The sequence below is a fragment of the Schistocerca nitens genome, chromosome 2 (assembly GCF_023898315.1).
Source record: "Schistocerca nitens isolate TAMUIC-IGC-003100 chromosome 2, iqSchNite1.1, whole genome shotgun sequence".
Taxonomy (NCBI): domain Eukaryota; kingdom Metazoa; phylum Arthropoda; class Insecta; order Orthoptera; family Acrididae; genus Schistocerca; species Schistocerca nitens.
Genome location: NC_064615.1, coordinates 315,472,986 through 315,488,975, shown reverse-complemented (window position 1 = coordinate 315,488,975; position 15,990 = coordinate 315,472,986). Strand labels below are relative to the sequence as shown.

The window sequence follows — 15,990 nt, the reverse complement described above, 5'->3', positions numbered from 1 at the left end:
CGTCACTTCAGATATTTAGATTTAGGTTGTGACGTATTCGATATGGCTGCCATCATTGGCGATGATGTGGCACGGACGGATAGCGAAATTCTGCCTGACGCTGTCGATGACCTCCTGAATGGCTCTTTTCAGCTGAACAATGGTTTTTGGGTTGTATTGTATTGTATGTTAACCGGAGACCTAGAAACGACGGAGAGGCTCCGTCTCCGCTGCAGCCGCAGTGGTCCACAACCCAACGACGACTACCGCAATCTACTTCACCCTTCCGCCGCCCCACACCGAACTCAGGGTTATTGTGCGGTTCGGTCCCCGGTGGACCCCCCAGGGAACGTCGCACACCAGACGAGTATAACCCCTATGTTTGTGTGGTAGAGTATTGGTGGTGTACGCGTACGTGGAGAACTTGTTTGCGCAGCAATCGCCGACATAGTGTAACTGAGGCGGAATAAGGGGAAACAGCCCGCATTCGCCGCGGAAGATGGAAAACCGCCTAAAAACCATCCACAGACTGGCCGATTCACCGGACCTCGACACAAATCCGCCGGGCGGATTCGTGCCGGGGACCAGGTGCTCCTTCCCGCCTGGAAAGCCGTGCGTTAGACCGCACGGCCAACCGGGCCGGGCCAACAAAAAGGAGTCGGATTGCGTTCAGATTCGAAGAATATGGCGGCCAATCAAGACCCCTGTCAATGGCCTCTGGCTACCCCAGAGCCAGAATGCGGACCCAAAGTGGTCCTCCAGGTCATCTAACACTTTCCTGCTTCGATGGGGCGAGCTCCGTCTTGCATGAACCACATCTCGTCGAAAGTAGGATCACTTTGGATAATGGGGATGAGACCACTTTCCAAAACCTTCAAGTACCGTTCGGCAGTCCCCGTGTCATCAAGGAATATGGCACCGATTATTCTGTGACTGGACATTGCACACCACACAGTCATCCGTTGAGGGTGAAGAGACTTCTCGATCCCGAAATGCGGCTTCTCAGTCTCCCAAATGCGCCAGTTTTGCTTATTGACGAACCCGTCAAGTGCAAATGGCTGACAACAAGCAGCCAACTGTGCAATCCTAAAGCAAACCCTTCAGGAGTTATGACGATTTTACTTCATACAGTTCAATAACTGTCACCCCGTATATACTTAACGTAGTGTGTCCCTCCTAAGAGCCGTAAGCCGCATTTCCTCTGGTGTTTCGGCAGATATTAGCAATTTCGTATTTGCAGTGTGTTGCTGGAGTCAGGAAAAGCAAATACTGTTCATCAAGCGTTTCATACGACGCCATTATCGATAGCAGGCGTCGGTTTGTTTCACGTAACAAACAAAATGATTATTAAAGCGCAATTTTCCGTGCCCATTTGACAGAGCAATTCCAAATTAGCCTAGTGCGATATTCGATTTATCGAGATACGATATTACTGTAGACAGGATTAATGTAGACAGTAAAACACGAACACTAACCATTCTTCCAGCGTCGACTGAGCAGTGCCCTGATCGCGCTGATTGCCACTGCCATGCAGCAGCGCTGGTCAGTCGCTGCTAGAAGAGTGTTTATTCTTCAGGTTTTACTATCTTTGTTAAAAAATATCGATAAAACAAATATCGCACTACACTAGCCTGGACGAATGGACAGATAAAATTCCGCTTTAAGAATGTTTTTATTTGTAATGGGAATCAGACAGACGCATTCCGTCGGCACTGGGCGTCGCTGAAAAACCCTTGATGAACAGTAATTGTTTGTGTTGTCTCTAGCTACACACTGCGAGAACAAAATTGTATCTACAGCTCTCTAGAGGGAGGGAGAGCCGTATATACAATTTTGTTTCTGCAGTTTGTAGATAGAGACAGCACAAACAATTACTGTTTATCAACTACTGCTCTCTCTCCCATTAGAAACAAAAACATTCTTAAAGCGGATGTCAGTGTCCCTCCTAAGCGTCGTGTGTGTTTGTGTGTGTGAAGGGCGGGGGGGGGGGGGGGGGGGTCAATTGTCATGAGGTGCGCAAAAATTCGTAATTGTCGTCTATGAGGTGAATTAAGGCTTTCATTCATCTTTACACATTGCGAGATAACCCGAAATCATTGGAGTTCGAAACTTTGATGAAGTAACTCCTATTTTGCACTCTGGTGTGCCTCTTAGAACCATCGTTGTATATTGAAGCCAGTGTAAACCAGAGAAAAAATTCTGCTTGCAGAATATTTTTAGTTATATCAGCAGGCTTCTTATACCTCATCTAAATTCATTTTTAACTGTATCAGGTCTTAAATAACGAATTATCAGCTTCACTGTACCTTCTTTGTTAGTTCTGGCAACAGACGTGCTATGCTACCCATGATAATGGTGGTTAAGTTTCGTGACAGTTACACTCCTGGAAATTGAAATAAGAACACCGTGAATTCATTGTCCCAGGAAGGGGAAACTTTATTGACACATTCCTGGGGTCAGATACATCACATGATCACACTGACAGAACCACAGGCACATAGACACAGGCAACAGAGCATGCACAATGTCGGCACTAGTACAGTGTATATCCACCTTTCGCAGCAATGCAGGCTGCTATTCTCCCATGGAGACGATCGTAGAGATGCTGGATGTAGTCCTGTGGAACGGCTTGCCATGCCATTTCCACCTGGCGCCTCAGTTGGACCAGCGTTCGTGCTGGACGTGCAGACCGCGTGAGACGACGCTTCATCCAGTCCCAAACATGCTCAATGGGGGACAGATCCGGAGATCTTGCTGGCCAGGGTAGTTGACTTACACCTTCTAGAGCACGTTGGGTGGCACGGGATACATGCGGACGTGCATTGTCCTGTTGGAACAGCAAGTTCCCTTGCCGGTCTAGGAATGGTAGAACGATGGGTTCGATGACGGTTTGGATGTACCGTGCACTATTCAGTGTCCCCTCGACGATCACCAGTGGTGTACGGCCAGTGTAGGAGATCGCTCCCCACACCATGATGCCGGGTGTTGGCCCTGTGTGCCTCGGTCGTATGCAGTCCTGATTGTGGCGCTCACCTGCACGGCGCCAAACACGCATACGACCATCATTGGCACCAAGGCAGAAGCGACTCTCATCGCTGAAGACGACACGTCTCCATTCGTCCCTCCCTTCACGCCTGTCGCGACACCACTGGAGGCGGGCTGCACGATGTTGGGGCGTGAGCGGAAGACGGCCTAACGGTGTGCGGGACCGTAGCCCAGCTTCATGGAGACGGTTGCGAATGGTCCTCGCCGATACCCCAGGAGCAACAGTGTCCCTAATTTGCTGAGAAGTGGCGGTGCGGTCCCCTACGGCACTGCGTAGGATCCTACGGTCTTGGCGTGCATCCGTGCGTCGCTGCGGTCCGGTCCCAGGTCGACGGGCACGTGCACCTTCCGCCGACCACTGGCGACAACATCGATGTACTGTGGAGACCTCACGCCCCACGTGTTGAGCAATTCGGCGGTACGTCCACCCGGCCTCCCGCATGCCCACTATACGCCCTCGCTCAAAGTCCGTCAACTGCACATACGGTTCACGTCCACGCTGCCGCGGCATGCTACCAGTGTTAAAGACTGCGATGGAGCTCCGTATGCCACGGCAAACTGGCTGACACTGACGGCGGCGGTGCACAAATGCTACGCAGCTAGCGCCATTCGACGGCCAACACCGCGGTTCCTGGTGTGTCCGCTGTGCCGTGCGTGTGATCATTGCTTGTACAGCCCTCTCGCAGTGTCCGGAGCAAGTATGGTGGGTCTGACACACCGGTGTCAATGTGTTCTTTTTTCCATTTCCAGGAGTGTATTTGAAAAAATAACTACAGCTACAATACATTTTTTAAAATTTGGTTTATTCGATCCGCATTTTCATTTTTACCCAACAGGAATTGGTGTAATTCGTTCATATATTCATCATCATTATGCTTTTTTCGACTGTATTTTGAATGCTACAACTTCCCTGTATAAAAAATAATTTCTCTAGGTATTATGTTTTTTCAAGTTGCATACGTGTAAATACTCATAATTAACAGTTAGATGCACTTTTATTCGGAATTCTGTGGCTCACGTTTAAATAATATATGCAAGTCACGCTCTTTTATTACGCTGATACGCTAGTGCTGTGATTGATAGGTTTGTTTAAGACAGAAGCTACATCTAAAGTCAAATTACAATATATTGTACGTTCGGAAACTACTTCTGAAGTCATTAACGTTCCTTGACTTGATATCGACGACCTTCAAACTTTATAGAAGCTTGTACAGGAGCAAATAAGTAAAGCTACGTACGGTATCGTATTGCTTATCACACCTTAAGTGTTCTGTAACGTCATGGGGAGACTTGCTTATTCGGATTAGCGGAGGAGTCATGTTTTAGATAACACTAATGGAAATGTTGGATGAACGTTATAAAAAAATGCCACATTTTACCCTAAAAGACAGTTTATTTTATAGGGCACTTTAAATGGTTATCCATCGTTGTTATTAGAATGTTTGCTATAGTTATAACTTATGCTATCCTTCTGTTTATGTGCAAGGATTCTTTCGTGTAATGGCTTTCTACGTTGACTACTACACTGCACAAGTAACGTTACGGTGTCTGGCGGAGAGTGCTCATGGCACCATTATAATCTGTTTCCTTTACGTTCGGTTAGAGAATGGTGCGTGGGAAGCACCACTGCCGGTAAACCTCTACTTGAGTTCTAATACCTCTGATTTTCTCGTCGTAGCCATTTCGCGAGTTTTATGTAGGAGAAAATAATATGTTGCCCGACTTTTCTCGGAGCGTACTCTCCTAAGAACTTCAGAAGTGAAACCCACCCTGATGCGCAATGCCTCTCTTGTAGCGTCTGCCGCTGGAGTTCGTTGAGGATCTCCGTAGCGCTCTCACCGTTGCTGAACTATTCGGTGACGAAATGTGCCCCTCATCGTTGGATCTTCCTAGGTCTTCTGTAAATCCCACCTTCGTCCCATACTACAATTCACAAGAAACGCTCGAACTCTGTAAGCGTCTTCTTTCATGGATAAATTTAATCTGTTCCACTCAGCAACTTTGGTATCCTTTCTTCATACCCATTTAGTACCCTTTGAAAATGTTACTGTCTTTTCTGCTAGTCTCAATTAATTGTTGCAAATTTCTTTTCTCACTTTTCAGTGTGACTTCAGACTTCAGCGTTATTTGTCATGTTGGTACAATACTACTAGACATCGTTTCTACTTCTCTAACATTGTTCAGCTGTTGATTTGAGGTAACTCATCTGACGATTACTGTTTCCTTCTGAGTATTGTTTACCGTATAAACCTATGAACAGAAGCTGCAGTGTAAACAGCCACGAACAAGAAGCCCGCAGTGGAGTGAGTGTAAACAAGAAACGTCAACAAGAGATATCAATATGTAAATATTTCAACGTTAATTAACCTCGCCTACAAGTTCCAGCTGTTTAAACAGTGCCATCTGTTAGCTTTACCGGTTAACTTTGTAAATAGGTTGTTAAAGTTCTTGTTCACCGTAATTTTCTTATTATTTTTCGGGCCAGAGACTGAGAATGGGTAACAGAGGTGTTTTATGTATACATATAAATGAAGTTAATGATAATGGTAATAATTTTTTATCTTGAGCATGATTATTACTGTAGTGCCCGTACAGCCATACATAATATAAAATGGATGTACGTATGTATATGTGAATGTATGTATGTTCCACTGGACCTATTTCAATCAAACTTGGTACACATATCTGCCGTCTGGAAAGAATCACTGTAGGGAAAAGAAAAGCCTACCTGTCGAAGGGGTGGGACGGAGGGCGAAAAAGCAGTGTAGCCCGCGACGCGCGAATGACCATACTTTAGTCATCCAGTATTTGAGAACGAGAGCACTTAGTGACTTGCAACAAATTGTACATCTAATTTCAAACCTTTACGAAACTTATTCTCTCTGGAAACCGCAAAATGATTAAAGGAAAAAGTTTATCGCTTACGACATTTTCGCTGTTCATGGAGTAAAAGTGCCGCATGAAGCATGAAGTTTTGTTACTTCTGTTCTACTAGCCGTATTCGTGACAATTTTGCCGACGGTATTCAAATATACCAGTGAGTGTAGCAGCCAAATTATGCCACTGTACGGCAAATAGTTCAGGAGACGTGATGCCATAAACACTGAGAAGCGTGAAAATCTGCCGCATGATGCATGACGTTTAAATTTATTACTTCGTTGCTATTAATGATATTCACTACTGTTTTAGCAGACAGTATGCACAAGTGCCGCTGAATGTATCTACAGAATATATCATTGTACGACATGTAGTTCAGGATTTATGACATCAATTACTGAGATGCGTGAAAAACTACTTCATCATGCATAACATTTTAATTTACGACTTCTTTACTACTAACTCTGTTCACAGCACATTTCGCAGACAGTAGGTACATGTACCACTGGTGGCACCTGCAAAATTATATCATTGAACAGCATATAGTTCAGAAGATACGACCTCATAAACATTGAGCTGCCTGAAAATGAAACTGCAGGATGAAAATCGCTAGAGAAACAGGAAAAATATGTGTAGAAATTGGTGCAAAATCTGTTAAATATATGTGATATTTGAGATGTGCGTACGTGGGCAAACCCGTAGGTAAAAAGCTCAACTTAAACCTCCTGTAACGATTTCAACCAAATTTGGTATACATGTTAGTTACGATCCAGAAAAAAAATACTTTGGTGGTAAGAGCTGCTAGCCTCTTATTGGGGTGAGTTTGATAACGCGGGAAGAGAGGAGGGGTGGAGAAGATGGACCGACAGCGAAGGGGAAGGGGGAGATGGGTGGGGGGAGGAGGAGATGGACATAGAGAGGAAATGCACAGAGAGTGGCGAGATTAGGGGAAAGAAATTGAAGAGGAAGGGATGCACAGAAGCAGGGGGAGGAAGAGATAGGCAGAAAGACGGGAAGGAGGAGATGAACAGAGTAAGGGAGAGGAGGAAATGGACAGAGAAAGGGAAAAGTTTGAGAGGAACAGAAAAGGAAAGAGGACGAGACGAACAGGGTGGGAGGAGAAGTGGATGGACACAGGGGCTGGAGCAGGTGGACTCAAGGGTGGGGAGGGAGTAGATAGAGAGAGGGAGAGGAGAAGATGGACAGGAAGAGGAGCAGGAGAAGATGGATAGAGAGTGGTGGGGGTGGGGTGGAGGAGGTGGTCAGAGAGACAGAGAGAGAGGGGGTGGGTGGAGGAGTTGGACAGAAAGGGTGTGAAGGAGGAGGTGGACTAATAGAAAACTGGAATAAATACATATCCGGGCAACGCCATGTACTTAACTACCATGGAAACAATCGGGAACAGCTCGCGCTATTTAATAGATTTTTAATCATTTTGAAATTAAATTAATCCAAAATTCGTTTGTAAGAAGAAAAAGTTGCTGACAGCAGTTAAGCGGCTGTATTTAAAATATTTATCGTCTGTTTCCTATGTAACGAAATTTCTAGGTGCACTACTCATAAACCTGGCGAAACCGCATCTTTCGCATACATTTGCCTACATTTCCCACATTGTTGCGAGGATATCATGACAATTATTGTCACATCCGATTTGAAATATAAAGTGGTGACGAATCGCTTACATACGGCTCTTGGCACCTTCTTTGGCCCAAATATTTCCTAATTACTTTCTGAACCAGTTGCGACGTTTAACATTATTCCTTATTATCAGAAAATGGCAAGTCTCCCGCCCCTCCATTTCTTTATTTTGGTATTCGACGACGTAGTAATTAAGTCAGTATACTTTGTTAATTTGACGCATCCTTATGTGATCGTAAGCACAAATATCACACTTGCGTTGTTCAGTAAACGTTAGCGAGAGCAGACACACTCTAACTGCACATATAAATCTCTCACCCATGCTCGTAATCTCTGGTCTACGAAACAGCAACTTTATTCTGAGGTAAATGTTGCTGCCGAAACTTCCAATGCTGTATATTTGACGGATACACTCCATTTTAGCTTGCTGCATCATCTTGATCCTTACCTTTTAATCTAATAATTTACTTATCGAATGCTTCTTTCTGCAGTCATTTTAATAAAGAAGTGGACTATTATACGTTGATAAGAACGCGAAAACGAATGGAATTTTCAGAATCGGGCGGCAACTTATAAGTATACTGCCGTTAACCTAATTCAACCGTTGTATCCTTGCTCCACTATTTTGATGTAATACTAGCAGTGTCATTGTTAAAACAATCCTTTCTCATCTCTACTGGTATCAGGCCAAGTAATGTCGTCTTCCACCACAGCAATAACAATTGTAATGGTAGAATTTACAGTCGATGCTTTCGTGTAGTTAGGTTTTTTGAATTTTACGTTATATTTACTCCGCTTGTTCAGTATTATAGTATATGATTCACGGAAACAGTGTGTGACTTGATCGAAGCACAGTTTAACACTGAAACGCTCATTGCCTTTGTTAACTGTGAGAAAGTTTTTGACAAAGTAATCCGCAAAAAAGGTACTGAAAATTCTAGTACAAGATCACATGTCAAAACGAATATCCAGACTATTTACAACATATACACTAAAATTCCAGTTCCCCCAGAGGGCTCTCTACCTACGTCCTACCCACACGAGGAAGGTCCGCATCAGCACCTCCCCAGAAAAGCTTTACATCCAGGCATTTCCCCTAATTAGCCTCACGTTCAGGAGACCGCCTAAGTGTGGATGTTACCAACCCTCTAACAACGTTGGCGCCAGCGCCTGCAGTCACTCCCTGGGCGCTGGAGGAACTGTTGAAATGGGATTTGATTGGCACCAATTGTCCGTGATGGTAGCGTGCTTTAAACGAACAAGCTGCTTTCATACTGAGCAACGGATGCTTTTCATTGGCCACTGTCTTGTGGCTTTTAACTAAACAATTAAACACAAATGCCATCAAAGTGAAGCTAATAGTACAGTGTTACATGTACCACCCCTGGTACATGAGCGACAGATGAGAAGAGGGTTCCTGATAGGGCTTGTAGACATTGAGTGATGTTTAAAGAACGAGATGGATTTGGCTAGTTCTAAATGAAACCACTAAACTCCATATTTTTTTTTTTGGAAAGTTGATGTGTGATGGTTTTGCTCGTCTTTTGATCAATTAAAAAAAATGGCTCCAAGCATTATGGGACTTAACATCTGAGGTCCTCACCACTCACTCTTAATCTCCTCCTTCCCTTCTGTTAGTCTATTTCTTCAATCCCCTTTCTCTCACCATATCATCCTCCCTCCTCCTCCTCCTTATCATATTCTTCTGCCCCTCTCACTTTCCATCTCTGCCTCACCCACTTCCATATACAACTACCCACACCCTTCTAAACTGCCACCTCCCTCGAGTGTGTCCCCCTCCTACTCTACATCTACATTTATACTCCGCAAGCCACCCAACGGTGTGTGGCGGAGGGCACTTTACGTGCCACTTTCATTATCTCCCTTTCCTGTTCCAGTCGCGTATGATTCGCGGGAAGAACGACTGCCGGAAAGCCTCCGTACGCGCTCGAATCTCTCTAATTTTACATTCGTGATCTCGTCGGGAGGTATAAATAGGGGGAAGCAATATATTCGATACCTCATCCAGAAACGCATCCTCTCGAAACCTGGACAGCAAGCTACACCGCTATGCAGATCGCCTCCCTTGCAGAGTCTGCCACTTGAGTTTGCTAAACATCTCCGTAACGCTATCACGCTTACCAAATAACCCTGTGACAAAACGCGCCGCTCTTCTTTGGATCATCTCTATCTCCTCTGTCAACCCGATCTGGTACGGATCCCACACTGATGAACAATACTCAAGTATAGGTCAAACAAGTGTTTTGTAAGCCACCTCCTTTGTTGATGGACTACATTTTCTAAGGACTCTCCCAACGAATCTCAACCTGGTACCCGCCTTACCAACAACCAATGGCATAGTCACTGCATTTTTCCTTTTCCCCTCACTCTGTCCGTGTGCTCCTCTATCCATCTCAACCTCTACCCTGCCATGCTCATTGGCATATGTGCCCCTCCAATACAGTTGAATAAAGCAGGCCCATACTACTCTCACAACATACCTACCATGCAGGTCAGGCTGCACATCAGGGGTTTGAAAATCATTTATTTGCCCCTGATGTACAGGCCGCTGTGAAAAGAGGATCATAAGGCAGGCTAATACTACTCCAACACAATACACCTGTCATGTGACCTTGTACTAGAATTTTAAGCATCTCATTCCACCAGGAAGGACAGGACCCGGAAGGACAGATGAGAAGAGGGTTCCTGATAGGGCTTGTAGACGTTGAGTGATGTTTAAAGAACGAGATGGATTTGGCTAGTTCTAAATGAAACCAGTAAACTCCATATTTTTGTGCCAGGAAGGGCTCTCAACAAGGGAAATGGCCAGGCGTCTCGGAGTGAACCAAAGCGATGTTGTTCGGACATGGAGGAAATACAGACAGACAGGAACTGTCGATGGCATGCCTCGCTCAGGCCGCCCAAGGGGTACTACTGCAATGGATGACCGCTACCTACTGATTATGACTCGGAGGAACCCTGACCGGCACGCCACCATATTGAATAATGCTTTTCGTTCAGCCACAGGACGTCGTGTTACGACTCAAACTGTGCGCAATAGGCTGCATGATGCGCAGCTTCACTCCCGGCGTCCATGGCGAGGTCCATCTTTGCAACCACGACAGCATAGAGCGAATTACAGATGGGCCCAACAACACCCCAAATGGACCGCTCAGGATTGGCATCACGTTCTCTTCATCGATGAGTGTCGCATATGCCTTCAACCAGACAATCGTCGGAGACATGGTTGAAGGCAACCCGATCAGGCTGAACGCCTAAGCACACTGTCCAGCGAGTGCAGAAATGTGGAGGTTCCCTGTTGTTTTGTGGTGGCATTATGTGGGGCCGAAGTACGCCACTGGCGGTCATGGAAGGCGCCGTAATGGCAGTACGATACGTGAATGCCATCCTCCGACCGATAGTGCAACCATATCGGCAGCATATTGGCGAGGCATTCGTCTTCATGGAAGACAATTCGCGCCCCCATTGTGCACATCTTGTGAATGACTTCCTTCAGGATAACGACATCGCTCGACTAGAGTGGCCAGCATGTTCTGCAGACATGAACGCTGTCGAACATGCCTGGAATAGATTGAAAAGGGCTGTTTATGGACGACGTGACCCACCAACCACTCTGCGGGATCTATGCCGAATCGCCGTTGAGGAGTGGGGTAATCTGGACCAACAGTGTTTTGATGAACATGTGGATAGTATGCGACAACGAATACAGGCATGCATCAATGCAAGAGGACGCGCTACTGGGTATAGAGGTACCGGACCACCACCTCTGAAGGTCTCGCTGTATGTTGGTACAACATGCAATGAGTGGTTTTCATGAGCAAACTTCTGTGAAGTTTGGGAAGTAGGAGACGAGGTACTGGCGGAAGTAAAGCTGTGAGGACGGGGCGTGAGTTGTGCTTGGGTAGCTCAGATGGTAGAGCACTTGCCCGCGAGTGCTTCGAGTCTCGGTCCGGCACACAGTTTTAATCTGCCAGGAAGCTTCATATCAGCGCACACTCCGCTGCAGAGTGAAAATCTCATTCAGGGCGGAAATGATGTTTATGTTGATCTCTATTCCAATTTTCTGTACAAGTTCCGGAAAACCTCGGAAGCGAGAAGCGAGGTGATGCAAAACTTTATATATAATGAAACGATTATTTAAGGGAAGCTTTCTATGTTTGAGATGCTACACCTTCTCCATTACTTTCAAGAGATAAATGATATTATCACCCATTCTTGATGGTGTGTTGACAGCTCATAGGACACATAATGAATCATAGTTAGGATGTTATTTAATCCAAGTGGCTGGTCGGACTGGAGATGATGGATCCTCTGTAAACAATGACGATATCTGAGAGAGGGTGTGACCGGCGTGCCGAGACGCTGCCTACACTGTGGTGTGACTGCCTGTGTGCCGCAGGTCGACGCAGCCGCTGCTGGTGGGCCGCGTGGTGAAGGTGTTCTCGCCGGGCGCGCGGCCGCCGGTGGCCGAGGAGTACGGCTTCGCGGCGGCGCTGGTGGCCAACGTGCTGGTGCGCATCTTCTGCTGGCACCACAACTCCAAGGAGGCGCAGCTCGTCGGCATGCGCGTCCGCGTCGCCTGCTGCAGCCTTATCTACCGCAAGGTGAGCCCTCTGCTTCCGCTTCGCTGCGGCAGCGGCTGTACATAAGACCATCTGTGAGATCAGTTTGTTCTGGGAAGCCGTCGATTGCTTCTTTTCTGCACCAACCGTCTATAATCCCTGCCGGCAAGAGAAACATCTGTGACAAACTAAAATGGTGAAATTCCCTTGTAGCTACTTCTGGTACAAAAATATCTTCTTAACAGTTTTGTAAAACACTCCTCTAGCGCCGCTTGCTCTTGCTAAAACAGAAAGCTGCCCCACAACTTTCAGTTGCGATCGCGGAACAGAGAGCAGCGTCCTCTCGTACTTGTTGATGTAAGTAGGGACTTACACATGTCGTTTCTCGCTAAGACAATTGCGCAACAAGAATGGCGCATTGTCAGCAGTCGGTACATTTCCTGGTTTCCTGCAGACACAGTTGTGCTGTGGTACTAATAGCGAGTGCATTACAATGTGCGAGTTAAATGGCGCGACAACTGGAAACTAGTGTACCTCTAAAGCTGAAGAGTGCGGGACAGTACGGTTCAAATGGCTCTGAGCACTATGGGACTTAACTTCTAAGGTCATCAGTCCCCTAGAACTTAGAACTACTTAAACCTAACTAACCTAAGGACAGCACACACATCCATGCCCGAGGCAGGATTCGAACCTGCGACCGTAGCGGGCAAAGTGTCTACGTTCCAAACAGATTCACCATGAAATTTTGGTGGCGTATAGACCGAATGCAACGTTTCAGCAGTAGTGTAATTGTGGCAACAGTACAACGGAAACCTCACAGATATAGGTGATATTGATAAGGGAGTACAGATCTTACATCATGCGATTTCCATCTTTACAGCAAGCTAAAGGAACATCTGAGAGCAAAAAAATTTCCAACTATGCGGACGTTCACTCTGAGGCTCTCGAATGGCTCCGAGGCTAAGGAGCGGATTTCTACCGTTGAGAAATTGAACGATTGATAGAATGTTCCGACCGTTGTTGGCAGAGACTTGGTGACTATGCTGAAAAGTAGTGCTGTATATCTGTGTAACTCTAAAGTGTGCTGCAGCATTCAGTAAAAGTCACTTGGCCTGTCATAATAATGTGTAATTTACTGTTTGAAATCCAATCGTATTTCAGCTTGTCCTCTCATTTAATCAACCACAATATAGTCAAGCTGCTATTACAATTTAAGTACAAGTGAGAAGAACTGGAGGTGTAGTCCGACTCAAAGAAACAGATATATCAAATGAAATCCTGAGATAGATACAATAATCTCACTTTATTAACGTGAGTGGCAATGCGTTCTTAAACTGTTCCGGTTATTCGAACGGTTGTAGCTGCTAGATCAAGAGCAGAAAAATCACACACAGTAAAAACTGAAATGTACAAGAAAATGAAGACGAGCGAGAAAGAGATTATGTCAAATGATGATACGGTGTTAGAAGAACTTTAAGCACTACCTGAGTGATAGCATGGATGACTTCGATGTTCCGTTTCAGTTGTACTTTCGGAGTATTTCTTAATTAAGTTGTTATGACAAGCAAGCAACTAAGTGCTTACATGATAGGCTCGTTGAAACCGGGAGTCGTCTCTAATCATCTGAAGCTTCAGCACTCCGTAATACTGCTACAATTAAGCATCTACAGTACTGGAGCATATTGCCCAATCTTGCTATAGTTGTGGCGGAGACACCTGTTGACGTTTTTCAAGAAGTGAGACTCGCCGCTCGCTTTGGGCGCTGTTTAAAACTTCGACTTCCAAAGAAAACAGTCGACACCTTGCAGTGACACTACAGAGTATTTATGAAGTTCACGAAACATTGAAAAGAATTACAGTACAGATAAATGGCCAAGTACAACGTTACACATGATGCAGTACGTGGAAACAAACTCACAAAGCATTTTTTTTTACACTAGTTATAAATTTTCTGTGCGTCCACCCTTTGTCATGCGGCACACATTTAATCAGTGGTCCAGTTATGCCCGTATCCGGACCAGCATTTCAGGAGTGATGGTAAGACCAGCTGCTGCAGTGCGGTGCCACAAGTCGCCGAAGATTTGTTACTCTATCCTTGATGTAACGCAAAAAACCCCAAGGCGTCAAGTCCGGCTGCCGTAGTGTCCATTCGAGTAGCGCCACGTCAGCGACCGCATCGTGGCTTATCCGGCGACATGGTAGCCTCTCATTGAGACAATCTCATACACAATCGTGGAAACGCCCAGGGGCGTCATCTATTTGAAAGCTGAAATCATCAGTATTCGAGTCGTGGTATGAGCCACAATAGTAGCATGTCTAGTTTAAGTGATACCATTGACAGTTCCTCCAGCAAAAAAGAAAAGTCCATAGATTGTCTTGTTGGACACGCCTCAGAACGGGTTATCTTTCTCGGAATCCCATTCGACAGTTGCATATTAATCCTCTACCTCCCGAATGCGTGTTGTGTCGGCTGAACCACCTCAGAGGGCGACAAATGGCTCCGTCACCGAAGATTAATTTACCTGCGAAGTCACCATTTTCGAGACAGTTCTGCATATTTGTACTCCATAATTGTATGGCTTCACTCTTAATCGCTTACGAAGGATTTTCCACACTTGGCTGAGAGATGTTGACTTCTGCACTAGCTCGACAGATCGACTTTGAAGGACTTTGAAACATCACGACCCTCACACGATCCACTGTCTGTTGTGACACGCCCGGTCGGCCTGAACATTTCGCATCGCACAATCACCCATCCTCCTCGAACTTCCTTTACCACTGTACTATGCTCTTGTGTTCTTGTTTCGTCTTGCAAAACTTGCCACGGCAAGCTCTCTACATACCACCAATTAGCAACGGGGAAATTCTAGCAACAAATAGTTTCTCCGCCCGGTTCTCCATCATTTTCAGCAACTACAGTTCGCGGCGCCCCTGTCAGCAATTTTCCATACTAACGCGCCAGCAAAACACACACACACACACACACACACACACACACACACACACCCATACACACAAAAATAGAGTTTGTACTGTATCATTTGTCACGTTGTATTTAGTCGTTTTCCTATATCGATTTATTACATTGTTTCGACGACTTAATAATTACCCTGTAACTATGTCTTTTGCAGCAATTCTGGAAGAAGTAATCTGGGACGTCAGTTGCTAGGTATTGGCGTCTCCTAGCGGGCAACAGCACCCTGCAAGCGTATTGCGGCTCGTGCAAACATTCAACTTTCTACAAAGGCCTGATTTTAATGGTACTGGCCATCTCGGCGATAATCAGTAACTGATTAATACAAGTGGCGGTCAAAAAGTTTCCGCTCGATGGCCGTACCGTTCAGAATTGGTATGCCGTTCAGACAAAATCGCCGTGAGCATTAACGCAATCATTCCGTCGATGCAGCAGATTGAAGATACCGTTTAGTGTAACATCTTGACATGCTGCATGAAGCAATCCGTAACAGTCTGCTGGACATCCTCGTTCGACACGACTTTAAATGTTCGTAACAAACGTCTTGCTTACTCGCATGAAATGCTTAGTGTTATTGACCGGGGATTTTAGATTGATTTCGTATTTCTGGATTTCCGGAAGGCTTTTGACACTGTACCACACACGTGGTTTGTAGTGAAATTGTGTGCTTACGCAATATCGTCTCAGTTATGTGACTGGATTCGTGATTGCCTGTCAGAGAGGTCACAGTTCGTAGTAACTGACGGAAAGCTATCGAATAAAACAGAAGCGATTTCTGGCGTTCCGCAAGATAGTGTTATAGGCACTTTGCTGTTCCTTATCTCTACAAACGATTTGGGAGACAATCTGAGCAGCCTTATTTGGCTGTTTGGAGATGACGCTGTCGTTTACAGA

The 15,990-nt window shown here is 45.6% G+C and overlaps 1 protein-coding gene across 1 annotated transcript in view; it reads left to right on the top strand.

Annotated features, from left to right (window-relative positions):
- Nucleotides 1–15,990, top strand: part of LOC126236084 (ATP-binding cassette sub-family C member 4-like) — a 370,212-nt gene that overhangs the window by 83,474 nt on the left and 270,748 nt on the right. The window contains exon 4 of the mRNA XM_049945147.1: nt 11,960–12,164. Coding sequence (XP_049801104.1) covers nt 11,960–12,164 — 205 coding nt within the window. The remainder of the gene's footprint in view (nt 1–11,959; nt 12,165–15,990) is intronic.